The sequence below is a fragment of the Scomber scombrus genome, chromosome 5, assembly GCF_963691925.1.
Source record: "Scomber scombrus chromosome 5, fScoSco1.1, whole genome shotgun sequence".
NCBI lineage: Eukaryota > Metazoa > Chordata > Actinopteri > Scombriformes > Scombridae > Scomber > Scomber scombrus.
In genome coordinates, this window is record NC_084974.1 from 14,901,667 (window position 1) to 14,927,150 (window position 25,484).

Here is a 25,484-nt window from a genome sequence, read left to right on the forward strand (position 1 = left end):
TATCAAAAATAATAAAACAGGGGAAATTTAAAAAAAAACAAAACAAAACAAAAACTATTTATATATATATATATATATATATATATATATATATATATATATATATATATATATATAATTATGATTATATTACTGTGTGTGTGCGTGTGTGTGCGTAGGTGGGCCACTTCATTAGGTACACCTCTGCAATCTTATTCAATCCAATACAACAGCTCTGCTATAAATTATACATTTATTAAGCATGTACATTTTCAGTTTTTGGTGACATTGTCAAGAAGGTCATAATTCTGCTTTATGTTTATTATTGAGGACCTAGTGGGTGATGGTGGTGTATTAGGGTGCATCATATTGAATGGTATTTCTTATATTTTGTCCACTCCATTAACATACATGAGGGGGGCAAAATATTAGGATTGGAGTATTGGATTGCATTGCACAAGTGTACCTAATGAAGAGGCCAGTAAGTGCATGTATTTCACTCTAAACATGACATAGTATATAACTCTAGTTAACTGTAAACATAACTGACTGTAGGTCTGAAGTAAGAAAGCAAAGACGAGAGAGGAAATAGACAACTTTTCCCAAGAAGGCAAAAGAGGAAAATGAGGTGTAATTGAAACAATGACAGCTCAGCATGCACCATAAACACACCTATATTGAATCCAGCTGTTTTTATTAATATATGTATGAATGTATATGTGTACATAGAAGAACACTCGTGAAAATACATTACAAGAACACTCGTGAAAATAAATTACATAATAACAATAAATAAAACATATATAATCCATGAATCCCGTTTAGATTACTGTAAACTCTCTCCTTTCTGGTTTATCACAAAAATATCTCTCTTGCCTCCAATTAGTTCAGCTTTTTACTGGTTTTAAGAGACGACATCACATCACCCCAATCCTCGCTTCTCTTCATTGGCTCCCTGTTTATTTTAGAATTGATTTTAATATTTTACTGGTTACTTTTAAACGCCTAGGTCTAGCTCCAAGCTACATAGCAGACATGTTGACTCCATATGAGCCTTAGATCCTCAGGTGGGGCCCTTCTGGTTGTTCCAAAGTCGAAGTTGAAATCTAGAGGGGACCGCGCTTTCGCCATCAGGGCCCCTCGGCTTTGGAACGAACTACCTGAGGAAATAAGGCTTGCAGAATCAGTAACTTCTTTTAAATCACTTCTTAAAACTCATTTCTACAGACTATTTTTTATGTGATGTTGTTTGTTTGTTTGTTTGTCTGGTTGTTTATTGCTGCTGTCTTTTATTTCATTTTATTTTACACTATCATATTTACTGTGTTGCTTTGTCTGTCAAAGCACTTTGTAAACTTTGTTTTTAAAGGTGCTATATAAATAAAGTTATTATTATTATCATTATTATTATTAAGTATACATTTTGAATTTCTCTTCTCTTATTCTTATTCTTTCTCTTATTTTTTGTGGATCTACATCCGGTTTGCCCGGAAAAACAACAGTGATTGACAGTCTGTGATAGCCAATCATGTGTCTGGTCGGTGGAGGCGGGCCGATCAATGCGGAAACCGGACCGGAGGATGCATGGTGTCCTTGTCTGCCTGTTTTTGGGTTAATGTGGATTTAAAACTCACTCTGTGTTTCTTGGAGGTCTCTGTTTAGTTGTTACCCGGTAAGACAAACATTTCATGGTACTTATAACGATATATCATGCGCGTAGAAGTCCTGTTTTCATCAAATAACACCGATGTCCAGTTGGGTTGTTGGCCTGCTAATGAGTAACGTTATGGTTGTAAGTCAGTAAATATATTTCCTTTATTTATTTTTATTAAAGGAGATCTCTTAATCTCCTAATAAGTTTCAGTTTAATATGCCATATTATTTAAATGAACCTGCTTCAGTTTTCCTCATCGAGTATATAACATATGCATCTGCAGCTATTAACTTTCATTTGATTATCAATTAATAAATCAAATATATGTTTTTGTTTAACCCTCCTGTTGTTTAAAAAATGCTTTTGTATCAGAAATATGGATGCATTTCATCTATTTGCCTAAAAATCACATGGATGGTTCCAGTTTACATTCTTTGCAAGTATAATCATCACTACTTTAATTGCATTTGGTGATAATTTGTACTTTATGCATTATAAAACAGTCAAACCAGACAAGGTGTGAATTAGTGCTGCCATTCAAATATTTGAAATGGTTTTAAAATTGTATCCTAACTACACTTTTTGACATAATCCATTAACATATTTTCCTCTAATTTTAAATTTAGTTAAAATAATTAGTCATTTCTGCTTTATTATAACTCAAAAAGGTAGGTAAAGTCTGATTTAAATTACGCCTTTTGATAATCTTTTTTTTTTTTTTTTTTTTAATGTGTAGAGTTGGAATAAAGTTGGCTAAAAGGTCTAACATAGAATTGGGTGATGATTGACACTTTATGCTTTATTAACAGTCAAAATTGACCCAGGAGGATAAAAGTTAGATGGTTGACAGGAAGACAACAGGAAGGTTAAATGGTTATGAACTTAAATTTGATGAATCACTCAATCACAAGTTCACAGAGTCCAAAGATAACAGTAACATCAACTTTGTCTCTGTGATTGGCATTTTCACAATGTTCTTACGTTTTAATGACTAAACTATTTAAAAGGAATGGACAGATTATCAGTAATGGAAGATAATCTTAATTTACTGACGTATAATAGACTGATTAGGAACCATGTTTGGTGTAATCCTGCTTGATAAATGAGTAAAACAACTTGTTATTAAAGGATAAGTTAACAGTTTTTCTAGTCTGTCCCCTGATTGATTGCAGGGGACTGATTTCATTTTTGACTGCAGAAGTATTTATGTTTATTTCTGATCCCGTCTTTATTCTGTCTGTCTTCCAGATTTGTTTTTAAAAGACAGTCCATCATGCCTTTGCACAAATACCCCCCAAAAGTCTGGGAAGCCCTGAAAATGACGCAGGGCATCTACGCTCGTCTCCCTAAACATTACCTCAAGTCTCTTGAGAAGAAAGAGCCCATGCCCGTCCACTGGAAGCCTCTAGGAGTTCAGTACAGAATGAGCCCAAAGACGGGGCAGAGGGAACGGGTGCAGGATGTCCCGATCCCCATCTACTACCCTCCGCAGTCCCAGGCTGGCCTGTGGGGAGGAGAGGGGTGGATATCAGGCTTCAGATATGCCAAAGAAGACAAAGTGAGTCTCCAAGAAGATGATTTGCTTTCTGTAAAATATTTACAGCTGTTAACTGTATTCATTCTTTGTAAGTTTGAATCACAGGCACTCGTTTTATTGCACCTTTTTAAGATTGATGATATCTTGCATGCCACAGTTTATCTGTCTGTTGTTTTTAATTCAGCTCTCAATTGTCTCTTTGCTTAGTTGTCCACTCGTCTGAAGAAGACCTGGAAACCACAGCTGTTCAAGAGAGAGCTGTACAGCGAGATCCTCGATAACAAGTTCACCATCACAGTCACAGCTCGCACTCTGGACCTCATCGACACCTCCTACGGATTTGACTTTTACATCCTCAAAGTAAGAGAAATCTGCCCTGAGTGTTTTAAAAAGACACAATTTGGGAACAGAACAACATTTCTAACGAGCTCTCTAACTGTCCGACTCGTTTTAGACATCAAAAGAAGACCTGAACTCGAAGCTGGGGATGGACCTGAAGAGGGCCATGTTACTTTGTCTGGCACGTAAAGACACTGTACTTTACCCAGATGACTCAGTCAAGAGGGAGAAGGTCTACCACAAATACAAGGTAGGTCACATGTGTTTTAGCTCACTAAGTGATCTTAAATGTGTTAGGATTTGAGTTATTTCAGGTTTATTTCAAGCTGATGTATTTCGTATGTATGTGGCATTGAGGCTTTATGTTTCATGCTAAGTTTGCTCTCTCAAACTCCGTTTTAGAGATTTGGGGAAATGCACAAAAAAAAACGACAAAGCTGCTGAACCTCCTACACTACAGCTTTCCAAATAAACATGATTTTTAAATGACCTGTAGCAGCCATTATGCTTTACTCCATAGTGCTCTGTCTTTGTTTTTTTACATCTGATTATGTGGATAGCTCAACATTTTGTTTTATCTCCTCTCTGTGTACTACAGCTAGAATAAATACGAGTGGCCATCAAAGTGAAATGACTCATGATCATCGTCACACAGGATAATCCCTCATTCCACTTAGTTTTCTTCCTTAGAAGTCTTAACTGCAGTGAAAATCAGCCACACACATGAACTAACTGCAGGTGAATATTCAAACTGTTTAGGTTAGTCGGCAAGTTCCCCTTGATATAAATATTTATGCAATTAGCCATAATGACTGCTACAGGTAGTTTCTGTTTACTTTTGTTCAGACTCAGAAACAAACCTTTGAAATGATTAATGTAAAAAACGTCTTTATTTAGACAGCTGTAGGAGGCTCAGCAGCTCGACCCACGTTACATGCTGTATACGTGTATTTGTGAATCCCCCTAACCTCTATAACAGAGCTGGAGAGAGCAACGTTAGCATGACACACAAAACCACAATGGCCACATTTATGGGGAAATGCATCAGGCTGAAATAAACAGAAAATTCCCTGTAAGACTAATATATCGTTTATCATAAATCCTCTTGATTTTCGCCAGGTGCTGTGATTTTAAAGGACAGGTTTACAAATGTTTAAGCCTATCTTAAAACAAGTGGATATCTTCCACATCAGTTTTTTGTGTGTGTGTGTGTGTGTGTGTGTGTGTGTGTGTGTGTGTGTGTGTGTGTGTGTGTGTGTGTGTGTGTGTGTGTGTGTGTGTGTGTGTGTGTGTGTAAAAAGCTCCAAAAAAGACTGGTTTGGATGGCTTTAAATCAATTTAAATTATTTTTTGCCAGAAGGCTTTTGGATTTTGAACTCTATGTTCATTTGAGAACCTGATCTGTTGTTTTAGGGCATGATTGAAAAGTTGTGAACCCATCCTTTTGAGAAGCAAAGAACAATGAAATGATATGTTTCTCTTTCTTGCTATCTTCTCATTGAGCAGCAGTTTGAGATCCCAGAGGAAGAGGCAGAGTGGCTGGGACTGAGTCTGGAAGAAGCCGTGGAAAAGCAGAGGCAGCTAGAGCACAAGGTAGCTGCCCTAAGTTCATCTCATTCAGTACCTTTTTCCTCACAACAGCTAAAAACAAAGCAGTGGTGCTAATGCTTCTTCGTTGTAGGTTTTTTATGATTCTTACTAAAGGAATCATAAAGGATGAACATGTTGTATGTCAGTCTTAAAGATAACAAGCTTATTTAAAAAAAAAAAACACACATTTCCATTTTCTTCCTCATAGACCTTTTGGATTTCTTACATGTTCCTCTCCTAACTATTGATTGTGATATTCTGAAAAAAACTCTTAGTGATCATAACACCATGTACAGTGTCGGATCTGTTTGCTCCGTGGATTCTGACTACGTTTTTTTCTCACAGGAGCCCGAGCCTTTGTTCAAGGCCTGTGTGGACAAGCTGGTGGAGGACTTGCACATCCAAAAACTCTTAGAGCCTCATCTCGCTGAGAGGAATTGATGACCAGGAATGTTTGAGCGGCACAGAGGCCGAGAAGTTTCAGACGGGAAGCTTAAGTAGGTTGAACTGTCAAGCATCTCCAGATGGTGGTGGGAATCTGAGTCACCAAGTTTCTGTCTGAAACATTTGAACACCCGGGAGAATTTCCTGCAGTTTCAGCTTGCATTTCCATCCGGGAGTGACACACAAGGTTGAAGTGACACAAATCAAGAGGTCACGTTGGACTAATGCTTATTTATTTCAGTTCTGCTTTATTGCCTCTTGCATGTTAGATCTATTTCAGGACTAAGGGTAATGCCTCCATCGGTGTAAATATTCCCCAACCAGCTGTGATATAAGGAGCTTGTATAAGATATCTGAAAAATAAAAGATTCACATTTTCTTAAAACCTTGTTTCTGTTCATCTGTTCTCCAATAACTTTTTAAATAGTCCACTAAAAATATATTTAGCTAATTTCCTGAAGATTAATACAGTTCTTCTTTTTGTCCACTAAATATAAAACTACAACTAGCAACTGCTTAGATTGGCATTAAGCCTGGAAACAGGGAAATGTTTGCCTGGCTCTGTCCAAAGGTAAAAGATCTATCTACCAGCACCTCAAAGCTCACAAATGAACACATCTGAATTGGTTTATCTGTACAAAAAAAACAAAGAATAAAAAGGGTTAATTGTGGATTTGCAGAGGATTATGTAATGGACTATTTCTTGGCCTGGGCACAGTGATTTCAGTCACAGTGACCTGTCAATTATATTGGTCTCTGGGAACAGCTGCTCTAAAGTAAAGGGAAGTTTTTCTACTGTTGAGTGTGAAACATGTTACTCTTTTTTTTGCCCACTAGATGGAGCTAAAATACTTGAAAAGAGTAAAGTTGCCATTTAAGAGTATTAGACTTGATAACTTGTTTTTATTAGTTGTACTTAATAAATACTAACACAGAAATGTAAGTATAAGTGTAAAAGTGAAAGTACTTATTTCATCCCTCTGACTGTTAAATAATAAATGACATCATTATATTATTAATGCTGAAGCATCAATGTGTAAGCAGCATGTTACTGTTGTAGCTGCTGGAGGTGGAGCTAGTTTCAACTTTATATCATATACAGTTAGCTAGTTTAGTCCAGTGGTTCCCAACCTAGGGGTCATGCCCCTCCAAAGGTACACCAGACAAATCTGAGGGGTCTTGAGATGATTAATGGGAGAGGAGAGAAGAAAAAAAAGTTCTGGTAAACACATGTTTTCAGTTTTTGGACTTTTTCTCTAAACTTATTGGATCATTTGAACATTTATGTGAGAAGAATAGAGGGAAAAATCACTCTTTGGTGGAGCTGTTAACAACTCATAGACATCTGAAATGTGACCCAGACACACTGCTTTTTGTAAGACGTCAAAAACAAAAAAAGGTTATAAAACACTAGTTTCATCTTTAACAATGTGTTGTATTTTTAAAAGGTTGTTATATTATCCATTGTGTCAAATCTTCATCTGAAAAGTAACTAAAGCTGTCAAATAAATGTAGTGAAGTAGAAAGTACAATATTTCCCTCTGAAATATAGTGAAGTTGAAGTAAGGTAGCATAAAATGAAATGCAAGTAACTCAAAGTTGTTTTTAAATACAGTACTTGAGTAAATGTACTTTGTTACTTTTCACCACTAGTTACAGCTTAGGAACTGTAAGACATTATGAAGCCAACCATGAGACCATTAATTCATCTAAGATTTGTTAGAAAGAAAAACATCCTTATTTGGAGTTTAAGATGATCAGTGGAAAAAAAGACGAGTTGTGTGAAAATACACAAACCGCCGTTTCTCACTTGGTTTCACTTTCAACACAAATCTGGGCAACTGCGATAGGTGTTTGTGTTGCTTTGCGGTTGCAGCGTCCTATTATGGTAGGATGGGGAGTCCCTACTCGTCGTGTGGGGACTCCCGTGGGTGTTGTAACCAGGCAACAGTAAGAAAAAATATATACCTGGCACCTATAAACATAAAGATTTAGTCCTTATTTAGATACAAACGCAGTGTGGAATTGCCCCATACAACATTATTACCTAATGGTTCAATATTCAGAGACACCCTTTTGAAAGTGAAAAATGCTAACTTTGGTTATTATTCTCTGTTGGCAGAGAAGTCTCAGGGGAACATCTGGCTGCTTCATCTGAGCGAAAAAAGAAGTTGAAAAGTTACAAATGTTTGACCTAATTTTTTTCCACTCTGTATTTAATATGATTAGTTACCAGCCATGACCATGTGTGAGCTTTTGAACTGCTCTCTCCTTTTACTGTCAGAGTATTTGTCCCATTTCCCATCTCTGTTCATCTTCTGTAAATATTTATTATCATTGCTACATTTGAGTTCTGGTAAATCAACTTTCAGTCCACCTTTGGACATATTGATTATATGTCATTGAGCAATGTTTACAGTCAAGTGTAATTAATAAAATAAAATAAAAATAGAAGTTGCTCAGTTTTCCTAGAAGTAACTAGTACCTGTAAAAGCCCTGTACATAAAATTAGAAATCAAATCTTGATAAGAATTTCCCACCTTCCTTAAAATGTAATTCACCTACTGCATATATGGGAGTTTGATTGTATTTAAAGGATGTTTAAAAAGCAGAAACAACAAGTAATGACTGCAGGGCTTTAGAGTTCAATGATTTTTTTGTGTTTTTTTTTTTTAGTTGACAGCAGACAGTAGAGCTGTGACAGAGAATTAGTGGAAGAACAGTGACTTTGGATTACGTAATGAGCCACAGCAACAGGATTTTCTGTTTTTGTCTTATTTTTGCACATACACAATGAAGTACTTTGACTTGCCAGGAATTTACTGATATTATCAGCCAAACAAACCAGACATCCTTGTCAGGTTACTTTATCTTCTATCTACTTTATAAACAATGTGTCAACTGATTTCCCAGAAATGGTACAATATACATTGATGTTACAGACACTGAGACTGCCCACCCCTACAGGACTGCACTATGCCAGTCTATCATTTACTAAAATGTGTGTGATTTATAATTAAGTTCTTATTGAACAGCTGAGATCACCTGACAAAGTGGGTGTTACTTGAGTTAAGTTCAATGAAGAGTCGTTGTGACCACTTCAGTGCAACTGAAAGTCACTCTTTCTCTTCCTGAGGGCGTAGAGTTGAGGTTAAAAAGCCACCAGATTTAATCACTTTCAATAATTTCCCACCACAGAAGATGTATCCTGTAAACTCAGTATTCCCCTGAGTCTCCACAAACCAACAGACATCTCACAGTGTTTGAAATTTGAACGTTTAATCAGACAGGTACACACCACAGTCTGTAGTTCACACTTTATTATGTAGAGAGAAAGCATTACACAGAACAATAGATAAATGCCTCATAAGATTAATATCAGCAAATTATTAATTAACCTGTCAGTAGAGTGATTGGTGCAACAAACAGGGTCCAGTATCAGTTTGACTTTGTCTCCATTTGACCATTTAAATGTTTTTTTTTCTGTACAGAATCTTCACAAGAACAGTCACATGGAAATAATCCTTTTAATAACGATGACGTGGCTCAAGTTCACAGTTGTTTGAACACAGTTATTAATCTCATGGAAAACTCATTTGATTTCTATGGAGCTAGAATTACATGATCATAAACTCATAATAGTAATGGTTATATAAACTAGAACTAGATAGTTTGACGTTTTGGGAGATGTGCTCATTTGTTTTCTTGCTGAGAAGATTGATACCACACTTCTCTATGACTTAGACTGGTTTCAACCTTCTTTGATTTCCTAACATTTTAAGCTATTCCTTTAAATGCATGCAGATACCACTGTCGTTCAGAGAAAAGGTGTATCCTAATAAACTAAAGAGAACTAATGTGTTCAAAGATTTCCTGTAGCCGTTGACGAAGGCCAGCTGCAGCTGTGTTCACTGAAAATTAACCTACTTTGCAGAGAGGATGACCATGTGTTAAAGCTGATAGTGTGGGCATGTCCAAACGTGTCCTTGCAGCAGGATATCATGGTACCATTTCACAGGAAATCATGTCTCTATCTCTTGTGTGTTCACTAGATCACAGCCCAAGGAAATCGGCTCTGTGTGGAGTTTCCCAGTGGCCGTGTGCCAGTTGTGTTGAGTGCAGCAAACAGTGACGGTGTCATGGCCAGAAAAGGTAACACCTGTTCCATCCAGAAACACTCCCATTAATCATGTAGTAAATGGGCGCAAAGATGGAGTCGTGTTATCATGTGTTATATAGCTCTGTTTGTTTAGTGCTCAGTAAAAACAGGTTTGTTGGTTTGATCATGGGAAAAAATGCAGCGAGCTGAAAAGTAATTAAGTACATTCACTCAAATACTGTAGCCTACTTAAGTACAATTTTGAGGTAGGCTACGTTTCAGAGGGAAATATTGTACTTTCTATTCCACCACATTTATTTGACAGCTTTAGTTACTTTTCAGATGAAGATTTGACTCAATGGATAATATAACACATTTTTAAAATACAACATTGTTAAAGATTAAACCAGTGATTTCCAACCTTTTTGGCCTTTGCTGTCTTACAAAAAGCAGTGTGTAGTCAAACTCACATTTCAGATGTCTATGAGTTGTTAACAGCTCCATCAAATAGTGATTTTTTCCCCTCTAAACCTTTCACATGGTTTCATTTCAATAAATGTTCAAATGATCCAATATTTAACCAAAAATCAAATACTAGTGAGAAAGAACGAAAACTGAAAACAGATGTCTGCATCAGAGTATTGTTTTTCTTTTTTCCTCTCCCATAAATCATCTTATGACCCCTCCAATTTATTTGGTGACCCATTAGAGGGGCTAATCTAATAATCTAATCTAATACTTTTGTACTTTTAGGATTTTTTATGCAGGACTTTTACTTTAAGGATCTGAATACTTCTTCCACCAGAGAAATAATCAGCAACTATTTCCATGATTCAGGTTATTTATTAAACAAAACTGTTCATTGTTACAAGTGTTACAATTAATGATTACAGCTTCTCAACTGTGTGGATTTGCTCATTTTTGACTGTTTTATGTCATTTTAAATTGTATACCTTTGGGATTTGGATTTGGTTGATCAGACAAAACAAAGAGTTGAGATGTCCCCTTAGGCTCTGGGAACTTGGACAAGTTAGACCAAATAATTAATGGACTGACCAAGAAATAATAGGTTCATCAAACATAATCATTAACAAAACAACTTTATTGTAAAGTTGGCAAAAGAAGTACTGTGTCAAGAGAAACTGGGGTCAAACGAGAGGTTGTGTTAATTTTCCCATATGTCTCAATATGTAAAATTTCTCAAGTGGCTTTACAAGTTTCCCAATGACCATGTGGTCTTACAGAAACACTGTGACTCAGCAGATACCACACACACTGAACCATTTTGAAAAGAAGAAATAGAGAATTTTTCTCTGCCAGGATTACCGTAATGCGATTGCCAAGTTTCTGAGAGAAAAAAGGCATTATTGCACGGTCAAGACGCTGTGACTCAACAGACCACAAGGTGTCCAATAACCACAAACAACAAAGGTCACTGGAGCGTTTCTCTCATTTGTTGGGCAAACAAGTCATTCAGGATTCTCGTGTGACATTGCTGACATTCAAAGCTCACATGTGAAAAATAAAATATCCATCTTCATGCCAAGTTTCATTGTTTTTGTAAGTGAGAGAGCAGGTTAGGAATGTGTGCTCACAGTCACAGTAAAAAGCGTCTTCACCCATTTAGTGCTTCTGCATTCTTTTTTCTTTTGACGTCCAACTGGCCATTAAAAAAAAGCAGAAGTCAGTTTCAAGTGAAATAACAACAGGACAAAAATAACTTACTGATGTTTTATTTTTTCATGGACATATTGACACCACACTGCTACAGCGAAAGGGCAGAACTGTGAAAAGCGGCAAGAGGAAATTTGATTGTTGTGCACAAGAGTGAAACAGAGAACAAAGGGAACTGACACACATGGCGCTATGGATACGAGGACTGGTTTCTATTGCATTAAAGCAGATTAAATATTAAACACTGTAACAACACACAAGAGCAAAAGTGGAACTGCTATTTTATGTTTTAAAACTATAATCCATTTACTACTGCTGGCAACTTCTAGTAGGGAGTCACATCATCTTCACCAAAAATCACATTGAAGCAAACAAAATAAACCTACAGTACGACTGGCATTTTAGTTTTACTACAAAACACAAGCCTTTATGGAGGCTTTCATACTGTTCCCAAATGACTTTCATCAGTTCTCTTCTTAAGCTACATTGCTGACTCACCTTCTTCTCAACCTGTAAGCCTTAACATTAATGCTAGCAGCATTTACGGGCAAATATTAAGGAATGTTAACCCGCTCCTGATTGCTTAAGCCTTGACCAGCAAGGCTGTCGGACACAAATATGGGGGTTGATACCACTCTCATGTCTAAAAATGACGCTAGCACCAGCATTCAAAAGCAACAAAATCCACCTACCAGCACAAGTGCTGTTGTCTTGTTACAGAGGGTTATGTGCCCCCTTGGCTGAAAGTAGTGATAACAGGACTTCCAGAAGTCACTGCTCCAGGTTTCAGCTTAAGACTTTAGCATACATAGCGTGCACACATGAGAGTGGTATTAATCTAATAATTTCTAACTCTCACCAAGGAAGTGAAAAAGCACATATCCCAAACTATTCCTTTTAAGCGTGGTACGTGATCCTGACTATCAGGTCCTCATAGCTCTTCTTCTGTCTTCACATGGACCATGTTGGAGGGGCAGTCCTGTGGCTCTGGCTGCAGAGTCTGGTTCTCATTGACGAGCATATTGAACTGCAGGTCGCTGTAATGGGAAAAGTCCTGCGTGTATGCACCAAAGTTCTGGTTTAAGTTCACATCCATGTTGGCAAATGAGGAGCTGATGTCGGCCCCCGGGTCAAAGTTGGGGGGAATCGAAGAGGTGAGGGTCGGGTCAGAAAGTAGTTCCCATATTACAGGCGTTTCTAGCAGCGAATTGAGGATCTCGTCGGTGTCCATGTTAGGGTCCTGGGACTCGTAGCACATTTCCCCCAAAGCGGAGGGTGCAGCACAGAGCCTCTCATCTTGCATCATGGTTTGAGTCTGCGGGAAGAAGGACTGTTCTGCTGGAAGTGGTCTCTCTGCTGCAGGAGGAGAAAAGGATTGTGTTACTGAGGAAATACATACATGTGACATATATGATGAGAAGTCTGTTTGCAGATACATTTATCTGAAAACAAACATTTTTATGCAGGACCTTGTGAATCCTGTTGAAAAGAAGTGTGTTGAAAAACAATATATTTTTCCATTGTTATCTCAGTGCATCTTAATGCGGCTTATAACTGTACTTGATCACTGTCCACACTAATTATTAATAGAAGATTTTCTTCTCTTGACCTTTTTCATTGCAGACATTTTGAAGCACAAGTGCAACTGATAATGTTAATTATGGTGCTGTTCAATTCACACACATAAAACCTGAATCATAACACAGCCATTGTTAATGTTGTTAATCACACTTATTTGTTTCCTGTTAACAGTATACTACTGTAAAAAAAAAAAAAAAAAAAAAAAAAGAATAAAGAAAAGGCCTGACATGCAGTCATTGAATCTGCCTCTACACATACTAGGAAAAGTAAAAAGAACCAAGACATTGAATGAAAGAAAGGGAAAGAGATCCAATCCTCACCTGTTACACAAGGTTTGTCTCTGAAGCTGATGTCTGATTTTATCTTTCTCTTCCGCTTCACTTCATACGGATCTGAAATTGCAAAAGTTCAGAAATCCTTAATTTTAGGCTTTGAACGATAACAGGAAGTTAATTTATCTGCTGTATCTATTTGTATATGTTTTATAACATGAACATTTCAGTCATTTATCCGCCACCGTCTTTAAGAGTGATGACAGGCTCAGTGCTGCAATCGAGTGCTGACTCACCTGGGTTGTGTGGCAGGTACGTGAAGGTGATCGGCTCGCTTGTCATCTGGTCTGAGAGACGACGCAGTAAGATGTTCACGTCAACCTCCTCTGTGATATCCTGGTCCTGGTAGGGCGGAGTCTTGAACACGATGGCAATTTGCCGGTGCACGTCTGTCTGGGCAAACTCTCCATTTGCCTTCCACGACCCTCGCCGGAAGAGGATCTCTATGTCATCTGAGGATCAGCAACAATACAGTAAGTTGCCAAAGATGATTCTTTTTTTTCTTTTTTTCTTTCAATTTTGAAGTGTTGCAAAACACAACGCAGAAGGTCAGCCTCAGGGAAGAAAAACCACAAGCGGTCAAAAACTTGTGATATCGGCAAAGGCCGCATAAATAACAACAAAAACAAAAGTCAACAGAAACTAACCAAAACTTCCTGAAAAAAATCCAGCCTACAGTTTTCATGTTGCTACAAGAAATCCTTAAATGTTGACTTCACACAGACTTCAACATGAATCCTTCCTACACTTTGAAATGTCAAAAAACAGTAATTGTGTAGCTGGATGTTTCCTAGACTTAAATGCTGTGAAGATGTACTCTGCTTTTTGAAGCTTCCTTAGTCCACCTTCTGTATATTTTCTACATGAGCAGCAGACACAAATAAAACCCCACTGACTGATATTTCTCTTCTCTCACCTTTCTGCACTTTGTCACATAACATGTAGATCTCCGTCTTGCCAGCGCAGGAACCTCTGTACTGGTTCAAACAGCTGATCTTCAGCTGTGATGTAGTTGTGGCCTCTGTGAAAAACATGTCAGCAGAAATGTGTGAGAATCAGGAAAAAAATCGACATATCTATACTGCACTGTGGTCCACAGTCGTTAAGTGTGGGTGTGTGTGTTTGTGAGTCTTACTCTTGTCGTAGATCGGGTTAGACACCACGGGGCTGAGACAGTCCTTCCTGCCATCCTCCCAATCCAGCTCACATTGGAAACACAGACGCACCACATTCATGTCCATATCTTCAATGCCCTTTGAGTGACCTGCTAAGGAACGAAAAGACACAAAATTAATAATGATTTCTGCGGCAAGGATCCGCAACAAACTACAGAATCCATTGTTATTGACCAGATCGATGTAAAGAAAGCTGAAACAATAATAACTGCTTTCTGATAATGTGTCTGTATGTGTATCGTCTCACTTTTAAAAGGGTCGATGTTCTGGTTTCTTCTCTTCTGAAGCGAAACGTCTAGCTCTTTCCTCCTCACACACTGGATACCAAGGTTAGAGAAGCTGTTGAAACACATTTTTGTCAGTGCAATGATTTGAGATGATCAGTAATACAAGTTCAGTGCTGGAATAAAGAGATAGAGGAGAAGAAAAAAAGAAAAGAGGAAACATATTTTCAAAAAGATTATGTGATGGGAGATAAAACAGATGTGTGTTCACCTGTGACGTCGGTTGTTGTGAGGGTTCATCGTCACCAGGCAGATTCCTGAACCATTCGGGCAATCTTTACCCACAAGGCAGTGGGGGTGAGGCCGGTGTGGGAGATCCTTTGTCACCAAGGAAACAGTGACTGTGACCTTTTTTATGTGATCGATAGGACCCTGAATCTGAAAGAGAGAAAACAGGACAGGAGGGTTAAAGAGAAGTTTACAAGGCAACAGTGAACTTATCACAGCTGATAGTAATGTTGTGACGCACGCTAAGAATGTCATGTTTTGTGATACATACTTATATACACAGAGAAAAAGAAAGAAAAAAGAAACAAAAAAGGGAGAAAAGGTAACATTTAAAATATTAAAATATGCAGAATATTCTGCATGAGTAAGAGTTGCAGGCTTTAAAAGTGTTACAACCTGCCAATATAAGCCTTTTTTTGTTCTTCCTGTCATTAAGTGCTATTATTTGTGCATATATTTAGCAGATTTATCTTCCTCAAGCCTTTCTCCACCATTTCCCCCATAGATGACATTATTTCAGCAGCAGCTTTTTAAAAACTGCTGAGTCAGAGGCGCCGATTTCATCAAGAGGAATAAAAGTAAAACGAAACCAAAATGAAACCATCATTTTAACTTGAAATCAACATCTCTGCACCTCTCAAGTGTCTTCTTGACTGTGTGACAGTGTTTTCAGGTGAAGATAAGTGTGAAGGAGACAAACCGCCCGTCTTTGACCACACTTGAGATGGGATTTGTGGGGACTTTCTGATTTACTACAACAACCCACATCCTTCCAGCTCCACCCATTTATACCGCCCGACAATGGGGGGGTTCAAGTATGCACACCACAAAACATTACGTGTGATGTCCTCAAATGTCCCCGACAGTAAAACTCCCCTTTTAGGTCTAAAACTGAATTTAGGTGATTGGACTTTGACATGATTGTCTGTACCTCGATTGCAGGCTGAGTCTTGTTTGTTTCTGTGCCAGACGCCCCCAGGATGCTGCCGGCTGAACGTCCCTCACACTCATAGCGAAACCTCATGCCTCTCTCTTTGGGCTCTTCCACCACCACCAGTTTGGGCTTTTCCAGAACCCGCTCCAGCATCTCCGTGTCACCCTGGCTTTGAGAGGGGATGCTGTCTGATCCACGACCACGGCGAGAGGGGCCGGCATGAGAGGAAGGACCCCGGGAAGGGTGAGCCATTTCCCTGGGAGGGCACGAAGACTGCGGCAGCTGGGGGAAGGGGCAGGTTGGCTGTGGGGGAATAAATATTCAACAGATTATTAAGGACATTAGTCAGCCCTCATTTCACCAAGCAGGTCAGACTAAGGATGGAAACTCCTTTTGCGAGGAAGACCTGGTCAGACCTGGCAGCATAAAAAACTGCAGACTAAACTAAACACAAAGAATAGGCACATTTACCACCAATTTACAGTGGTCTTGAATTCATTCATTTTGATGATTCTAATGCGACTATTTTCTATTCTTCTATGATAATATACCAAATCTCATTGAGTTTTGTACTGTTGGTCAGGACTAAACAAGACATTTGGGGACATCACCCAAACAACTGATCGATTAATCGTGAAAATAATAATTATTTGCAGCCCTCATTTAAATTCCTTTTGTAGTCAGGGCAGAAAACATCTCATCTATGTCCATACTTCAAAGAAAGACAGCAGATGTATGTATTCTGACCTGAAATGATTGTAAGTTGAACTCTGTGATATAAAGTTGCAGAGAATGGCTTTAGAAATAAAAATATATCAATTACTTGTGTCGTATTTTTAAAAATAAAATTACATTTTCCCATAATCCATTATGATATTTTTCAATGTCATATTTTGTCTGAGCAGTCCAAAACCAAAAGTTACCAGCAGCTAAGAATCTAAAAGCAACAAATATATAATCATCAATGCTTATAAATGACGAAAACAATGACTCGATCACACTGGTGCTGATTAATGTTCTGGTGACTGATTCATTCACAATGGCTAATCATTGCAGCTCTTGATGGCAGCGACCGGCCTTCTCATCATGAAAAACAGGAAAACTTGTGTCTGAAATAATTTTAAAAAAACCCTGACATGTTCTTTAAAACAAGCACATTAATCAAACTTGATGTCTGTAACAGGTAACAACAACCTGAGCTGTAACGTCCACAATGTTGATAGTCTTCCTCCTCACATTAGAAAAACCAACATCAACGAGCCAGATGTGTGTCATCCATTGAATATGCAACATAGCTGCAGCTACATACATGTGCTTTCTATCAGCAGATGGAGTTGAACTCGCGCTCTCTGACTCCTCCTCTTACATTTTGGTGTCTTATTTGTTCCGTTACACCACAGACCACCAGCTTTTCCGCTCCCACTCAGACACATAGTTTTAATACTTCTCTCTCTCACTCTCTGGGTGCTGCTTTTACTTTCTCTCTCTGCTACGCTGCCTGTTAATAGTATGTGTACATTTAAGCCTCCGATGGCTTCAATGTGGTGTTAAAGAAAGCAGAAGAATCACAAACTAAATGTGAACTTCACAAAACATGCTGAGGTTTTAATGATCCATCTTTAGCATGAAGGAAACATTAGGTAAATAATCAAACCTGCAGGGGACAAAGAAGTAAACAAGCTGATCCTTTTGTCACCGGTGGAGCAGTAGAGCAGGCTGAGAGCTCAGTAAAGCGTTGCAGAGATGCCTCTGAATGAGATCATGTTTCACAATATCCTGTCGAGCCACAGATGTCTGTTGTCAAAGTGATGGTGCGTGTTAGTGTGTGTGCCAGCAAGTGTGTTAGCCAGGGCATACCTGTTAGTCTTAAAACACTGAACCTAAACAAAAGGCTTGGCAGAGTCAGAGCCTAGCGAACAGGAAATAGGAAGTCACATCAACCTGATGTGGATCGACCAATCGGAGGAGCGGCGCAGGGTAAAGAATGCGACCTTTCACCCCCGGTGGGTTTGGCTAGTAAACAGAAAGGATGGCAAACTGAAAGTGGGAGTCAGATTACAGTTTTTCCAAGTTATTCCAGCTCCTCCTCCTCCTCCCTCTAGCTCAAGCACAATGATATAGTTTGCCTCGCTCACTGGCCGCAAAGACTCCTCTAACTGTGTTTACACATAAAAACCTCAGATTCAGGGCGTCAGTGTAACTTCACATACGGTTACACACAGTCACATATAATTACCTGTGTGTGCAGGTCAGAGTCACTGCAGCCTTATCAGATTACAGCACGTCTGAGCTCCCTGCTGTCTGTAAACCACGTGGTTTATTGTAAGATCCTGACCTGCCTGACTGCTTCATGCATACCACACACACTCCAGTTTCTTCCACCAACTTTAAATTCATTATAAACCTCTACAAGGAAGTTGCTGTCACCTCTTTTTACATTTTTACAGCTTCCTCTAATGTCGAGTTTCTTCTCCTCTGAAGAACACCAGTTTATCATCACAAAATAAAAAATCCCACATTTAAAAATCTGGAGCCAGCACGTTTGGTATTTTTGTTTAATAAATGACTAAAGCTATTATTCGATTATCAAAATAGTTGCTGGTTCATTTTCTGTCAGTCGACTAATTGTTGCAGCTCTACATGCAGGAGATGATGTTTTTTTTTAACAAAGAAAAGTCGAACACGGTGCAGCAGAATTTGACTTTTAGTGCCTGGTTCAAACTCCTAAACTTCACACAATACAACTCCACAATCTCCAAAGCCAAAATGATCTAAGTGTCGTCACTGAGTGGTTTTCTCAGACTCCTCCAGAGCCACAGAAGACATTATATGGAGGCGTTTTCACAGGTTGATTAAAAGACAAAATCAATAGGATTTAAACTGTGTCCTTGTAACTTGAACATAATTATTTCTTAGGAAAACCGCCACTCTAATCTTCTCTTCACTGGAAAAACATAATCTCACTCCAAAAATTCACAACTGAAAACTGAAAGAAACAACTCCATGCTTCTCTCTTGGGTGTTGCCAACAGTCATTTAGGCAAAATGCAGGAAACCACTAACTGAGGTAGAAACCAGACAAGACTGAGACAGACACACAGATAGACCAAAGATCAACACAAATGACTACGCTGTTATTAATAAAGGGCACCCAAGACTGTTTTTGAACACACCCACCTGACACGCAGTGCCTCTTGCCACCAGCACAGGCTGTGACGACGGTTGGCAGGTCTGTCCAAGCATCTCAGAGTTAGTGCAAAGGAGGTCTACAGGAGGAGGAGGAGGCCGAGGGAGGGAGGCACCTGATCGATCTCTGTCCTCTTTGATGATTTCTTGGATGAGGTCTGTGAATAAAGCATTGATAGTATTTCAGATGTAAAATTAAACGAAGAAATACTGGCTGAGAAAATGATTTTAGTGCAAATGTTGAGACTGATTTATCATTAAGTTCATACTGAAGCACTGCAGGGAAACGTTAACGCTGCTCTGGCAGAAACATGCTGGTTTCTGCCGAAAAGTGAAGCTGCAAATAGTATGCAAAGCATCTTAGCAAAAAGAATTGTGAAACTGCAACTGTAAATATGATCGCAAAGGTTGAGTTTTCTTGTGATTTCTACAGGTGGACGTACAGGATCTCTTTAAAGATCTCTGATGTTTATTTCAGGGTTTCCAACAGTGATTTTATAAACAAAGACCACTTCCACAAACATCTTTAAAGCTTTAAACATTGTTATGAATAAAAAAACTTGAATAGTAAAGGCACCATTACACAGTAAAAGCCACATATTTAATGAGTGTGACTAATGTTTAGACTGACATTTAATAACTACACTGATCACAAGATAGAGTGATGAGTATTTCTGTATTTATTCTAGGTCAGTTTTATGCTTGATGTTACAGTTACGTATTGTGTAATAAATCCTTGCTTTTCGGCTTGTATAATGAATTTAAAAATGTAATTTCCTTCATAGAGTCCATTATTTTCTATATCAGGAAACAGATGTTTTATTGCAAGTCATTTGAATTCATGGTAACTGTCATGAATGGCAGTTAACCTAGTATTAGTGCTCTGGTGGTGTTGCTATAGTTGCCTTGAGCTCACACACTAATTTTGACTTGTGGTTGACGCCTACCATTATATGTGACAACTAAAACGGTTGCTTTCTGCAGCCCTGATGTGTAAAATAAGGAACAGCAAGAAAGTTAATCACTTAGTCAATCTGCAAAAGATTAATCTGCAACAATTTTGATAACTAAGTAATAGTTTAAGTTGTTTTTAAAGGACAAATACAAAAATTATTAAAGCTACAAGCAGCGACGAACCTCGCACCTCGTGTGCGTCAGCTATGGTATTGCTGCTAGAGGTTTGTTGATAAAGCTCTGAATTGTCAGGATTATCGGACAGTGTCTGAATGCGTAAAATATTATTTCCTGTGTGCAGTATGTGGCGCTGGAGATGCTTTATTAGAAATTGTGTATTCATTTGATGAACCATCATCCGTACACATTTTCATGTATCTACCGTTAAAGCTGATGCTGTAAAGAGAGGTGGAAATGTGTACGTCAGGTGCTGTTTTAATCAGCTGTACCTCTTTTGAATAAAGTCCAGACTAAACAAACACAAACAACTTTCAGCCTCTTCTTTCGTGACAAAACATGTAAATTGTTTGGCAAGTCACGATAACGTACATTAAAAGCTCACGAGATTCATAATATAACATTGTGAAGCTCTTCAGATCCTGACCAAATTTGAGATGGATCTGCTGCACATGCTAGACAGAGATAGTGAAAGTACAGCATCTGTGACTCTCAGTTGCCAGTAGGTGGCGTTATGACTATGACTCAATATTGACATGTAGATGTGTCCCCGAGGAACAGTGCCGGGGTTTGAAGTCAATTTTAAATAGTGGTCAAACTGTGAAATAACAAGGGTACCAAAAAGCATTTTTCCATACACAACCACAGGAATGGGAGCAGCCGTAAAACGGGTTGATGCATTGTTTTGAGTGTCACATTCACCACAAAATTGTTTCACTATCAGTTTTGATCTGTTTGGTCCGATCTCATTTTGAAAGTCTAGAAAAGACCCACGTTTTAAATGTTTTTATCACCAAACAAGTTAGCCGGGGCGCTAAACCCGAAGTTAGCTGTCTCAGCCGGCAGAAGTCTCTAGTGGAGACACTGGACGCATTGAGTACGCACAGTATGTTCTCATACGGGTATTTCTTTACAGCTGGAAGTGGCTTTTTTGGCTTTATGTGCCACTGTACAACTTTCAATAGGAATGAATGGAAATTAATTTACATTTGATTCAATTTACATGGCAAAAACATGCAAATGTCAAAGGCGTTCTATGAAAACACAAAAGCTTCACAATTTTCGTAAAGATCTTTAGATGAAACCAAATTTGAAGTCACTGGTTAATTTTCTAGAAGGATTTAAGTATAACGCCTGTAAACTGAAAAACCAGCGCAAAAATTATAGTAAGTGTATCTGCGGTTTCACAGTGTCTACACAAAACACGAACTTCACTACACACACACACACACTTTACTACACAACACACACACACACACACACACACACACACTTTACTACACAGACACACACTTTACTACACAACATATACACACTTTACTACACAACACACCCACACTTTACTACACAACACACCCACTTTACTACACAACACACACATACACTTTACAACACAACACATACACTTTACTACACAACACATACACACCTTACTACACAACACATACACTTTACTACACAACACACCCACACTTTACTACACAACACACCCACTTTACTACACAACACACACACACACACACACACACACACTTTACTACAAAACACACACACACACACACTTTACTACACAACACATACACTTTACTACACAACACATACACACTTTACCACACAACACACACTTTACTACACAACACATACACACTTTACTACACAACACATACACACTTTACTACACAACACACTTTACTACACTACACACACACACACACACACACACACTTTACTACACAGCACATACACACTTTACTACACAACACATACACACGTTACTACACAACACACACTTTACTACACCACACACTTTACTACACAACACGCACTTTACTACACTACGCACAATTTACTACACAGCACATACACACTTTACTACACAGCACATACACACTTTACTACACAGCACATACACACTTACTACACAACCACATACACACTTTACTACACAACACACACACACACACACACACACACACACACACACACACACACACACACACACACACTTTACTACACAACACATACACACTTTACTACACTACACACTTGCTTAGGTTTAAGGGGAGATAGTTAGGGGTTCGGGTTTAGGGAGGTTTTGTGTCCTTTAGGTCTGAAAAAGTTTGAGCACATTAAAAAAGCGTTTGAGTTTAAACCATAAAAATCATAAATAATAATAATCTTTAATGACTAATGACTAAGTACTATTAATTTATCATGTATATTATTTTTTGAGCTGCAGTTGCATTGACTGAGCTCTTCTATTTTGTCAGCTTTGGGGAAAATGTGATGGTCATTTTACTATTTTTTAACATTTGCAGACCTATAAACAGACTATTAATCGAGAAAGTAATCAGCAGATTGATTAATAATGACTATAAGTTTTAGTTAGTTGCAGTCTTAAATGCACTATGCTGCGTTTTTGTTTCGTTAAATTATTTTTAAGATGTTAAATGAGTTTTTGCATCACAGGACTACCTAACTAACCTGAGTCTTAGTGTGGAATATCACAACCCAAGATGAGGAAGCAGAAATATTAATGATGGTCCCACTTCTGCATCAGCTCACACCAAGGCACACATTACCTCCCACATTATACTATGTTTGTCTTGAGCAAGAAAGGAAGACACACACACAAAAAAGAAGAAAAACAAAAGTGTACACTCACCAAAGTCTGTCAGCCCCCTCTCTGCAAAGACAAACAGGAAACAGACTGTTAGTGGGCACAAGATACAAATACAGCTGTGGTGACAAACTATTGAACCTGCACACGGGGGAGCAGTGAGAGAGAGATCCGGGTGGTAGTGCTCAAAGGACGGGGATGGGTGTTGGCTCCTCTGCGCTGACAGATCACATGCTTACAGTGATGTCAGCCCTCTCTCTCTCTCTCTCTCTCTCTCTCTCTCTCTCTCTCTCTCTCTCACTAACACACGCACACACACATAGAGAGAGGAGGAGAGAGACACAAAAACCTTTGAAAAATAACATTTAAACCTACCAGAGGGAGCCTTGTAAATGTCCCCGCCTTTCATCGCATACGAGGAATCCTTCAAAACCATTAATTTCGCCGTGGAGCCGTAAAAATCCCGGTATTCTTCCCGTTTTCCTCGGTTAAAAACTGTCCGGTCTCTCTTTTAGGGGCCAAGCTTCACTCGCCTTTAAAAGTCTTCAGATTGAAGACCAGCTCTGCGTGTACGTGTGTGTATGTATGTATGTGTGTGCCGACTCTTTCTAGAGGCGTTGCACAGACGTGAAGCCATGTGTTAAATGGTATCTGCAGAGTTTGCTTCAGGTTTTGTGTTTCCGCAGCGCCGCGCTCTGATTGGCTGGCTCGGCGTGTGGAAATCCCCTCCAGCGCTGCGTCACTGCGTCGCCTCTCTGACGGGAAACCCCCACCTATGCATCAGGCTTAATAACCTAATATTCATATTTTTTTTACCTGACTGTCATGTTTTACTCATTTGAATATTCATACATTTTGTCCGAGTAGGAAACAATCGTGACCCAAAAAGGAGATTTGTTTTTTCCACCATTACATAATCTGACCTGTTTCACTTTTCGTGTCACTGCGTGTGCAAACCATTCAAATGAGCCTCCATCCCGGACACACAGCCCACCATTTATTTGTAACCAATTAACTCTCAGCTCATTAGCTTTTCCCAACTCGCTACATGAATGGCGTCTAATATTACCCCTGGTTGCATCATACATCTCTGCTGCCTCCAGCACACTGGGGGATGAGAGAAAACTCCTCACTTAAATCTTCAACACTTAAACCTGCAGTGAGGTTTTTTTGGAAGTGACAGTTGACAACACCTGTCGGCAGTCAAACTAACGTGTTTGACGTTTTATCACCATCAACTTTGAGGGATTTATTGAAGTTATGAGGCGCAGCAGAGACACCTGCCGGCCAGACGGAGGACAGGCTGCTTTTAGAGGAAAAGGAAAGTGAAAATTCAGGCGTTTAGAGGAAGAATGACTCAGCAGGGTCAGTTATCTAAATAGATACATCTTAGCTGCAGAGGACAAGACTAGAGCTGTGAATTTCAACTATCTACTTTTTTTTTTAAAAGAGCAGAAAGCTAATCTGTAGATAACCTGAGTAAATCTCAAAATAATCCTGAACAAAGTTCAGTCACACACCTGCTAGATGCATCCTTTGAGGGCTGTGAGTTGCAACAACTCAATTAATGGATTAGTTGTCAACTATTAAATTAATTGCCAAATATTATGTATATATTATGTGGCTTGCTTAACTATTTGGAGTCATTTTTTTTAAGAAAAGCTTCTCAGATGTGAATATTTTCTGGTTTCTTTAATTTTCTAAGATAGTAAACTAAATATCTTGCGCAATATTTTTAAACTCAGCAGCTCTTTTCAATAAATGTTTACCATTTTACATATTTTTAATTATAAATGTTATTTACTATATAACTGACTTTTGTGGTAGTTGCATTTTCTTATATTTTTCATTGTTATGCAGCACAACATCAAAGCAAATTCCTTATACTGTATGTGCTAGTGTAAACCTACTTGGCAATGAATCTGTTTCTGAGGACATTTGAGGACGTCAGTGATTGACATTTTTCACTGTTTTATGGACCAAAGAACTAATGATTAATGGAGAAAATAATCAGACTAATCGATAATGAAAATAATGGTTACTTGTAGCCCTTATGTGAATGCCTGATGCTGCATTTTGGCCTCATGTCACACGGCCTACAGAGAAACTGCCACTATTGTTTTTCCATTCAGTAATGTTCTGAAAGGATCTGGAGGCGTGTGGATGCTGAGACTAAAACTAAGTGACTCAGCCGCAGTCTGAGGTCACAGCAGGTTCTGATTTCCAAATATGGCAATTTGCAGGTTAAAAACAGATTTGTACACATTTTTTACTGCTAGATATTACATACACATTTACTGTATCTACTTTATGCATTACAACTTGCTTTTCTCTCCAGCTGTAAAGAGGTATGAGCATATCTCCTGTCTAATTAATTTCAAAATGGTGACTTTTGATCAAACTCAAGTAAAACTGAAACAATCAGCCATTCACTCAGCACATAAACACATTAATCTGCAACTAGGTTTGATAAACCTTTGTGTAACTTTCTCAAAAAAAAGTTGAACGTTTTCTGGCTCCCAGCTCCCTGGCTCCTGGTTTTTGTCATTTTCTGATAGTAAACTGAATATAGTTGTGTTTTGGACGGACTGTTAGTCAGAGAAAGTTGAAGAGACCATCTTGGGCTCAGGGAAACTTCTGGGCCTTTTTCACAGTTGTTTGACATTTTACAAACAAAACAATTGATAAAATAATTGAT

General features: G+C 38.5%; 2 protein-coding genes across 3 annotated transcripts; one reads left to right on the forward strand and one right to left on the reverse strand.

Annotated features, from left to right (window-relative positions):
- Nucleotides 1–1,536: 1,536 nt before the first annotated feature.
- On the forward strand, nt 1,537–5,928 carry mrpl28 (mitochondrial ribosomal protein L28). The gene is made up of 6 exons (XM_062419207.1): nt 1,537–1,651; nt 2,882–3,191; nt 3,378–3,530; nt 3,625–3,759; nt 5,016–5,102; nt 5,445–5,928. The coding sequence occupies exons 2-6, from the start codon at nt 2,907–2,909 to the stop codon at nt 5,538–5,540; spliced, it is 756 nt and encodes a 251-aa protein (XP_062275191.1). The 5' UTR covers nt 1,537–1,651; nt 2,882–2,906; the 3' UTR covers nt 5,541–5,928.
- Nucleotides 5,929–11,359: 5,431 nt separating this feature from the next.
- On the reverse strand, nt 11,360–23,414 carry relb (v-rel avian reticuloendotheliosis viral oncogene homolog B). 2 transcript variants are annotated; one of them, XM_062419401.1, is made up of 11 exons: nt 23,162–23,414; nt 22,832–22,852; nt 19,027–19,193; nt 15,848–16,153; nt 14,900–15,066; nt 14,652–14,743; nt 14,365–14,496; nt 14,146–14,250; nt 13,466–13,681; nt 13,218–13,289; nt 11,360–12,669 (listed from the first exon to the last, which is right to left on the reverse strand). In XM_062419401.1, the coding sequence occupies exons 1-11, from the start codon at nt 23,220–23,222 to the stop codon at nt 12,248–12,250; spliced, it is 1,761 nt and encodes a 586-aa protein (XP_062275385.1). In that variant the 5' UTR covers nt 23,223–23,414; the 3' UTR covers nt 11,360–12,247. The 2 variants fall into 2 exon arrangements, with proteins under 2 accessions (XP_062275385.1, XP_062275384.1); XM_062419400.1 differs by having other exon boundaries at nt 11,360–12,672.
- Nucleotides 23,415–25,484: the final 2,070 nt, after the last annotated feature.

Bases quoted from the DNA above. Each gene is read 5' to 3' on its own strand.
- mrpl28 (XM_062419207.1), top strand. From the start codon at position 2,907: ATGCCTTTGCACAAATACCCCCCAAAAGTCTGGGAAGCCCTGAAAATG. The intron at 3,760-5,015 runs GTAGGTCACATG...CTCATTGAGCAG, and splicing joins AGGTCTACCACAAATACAAG to CAGTTTGAGATCCCAGAGGA. The intron at 5,103-5,444 runs GTAGCTGCCCTA...TTTTTCTCACAG, and splicing joins AGAGGCAGCTAGAGCACAAG to GAGCCCGAGCCTTTGTTCAA.
- relb (XM_062419400.1), bottom strand. From the start codon at position 23,222: ATGGTTTTGAAGGATTCCTCGTATGCGATGAAAGGCGGGGACATTTAC. The intron at 19,194-22,831 runs GTGAGTGTACAC...CTTTATTCACAG, and splicing joins GAGGGGGCTGACAGACTTTG to ACCTCATCCAAGAAATCATC. The intron at 14,744-14,899 runs GTGAACACACAT...GTGTTTCAACAG, and splicing joins CACAACAACCGACGTCACAG to CTTCTCTAACCTTGGTATCC.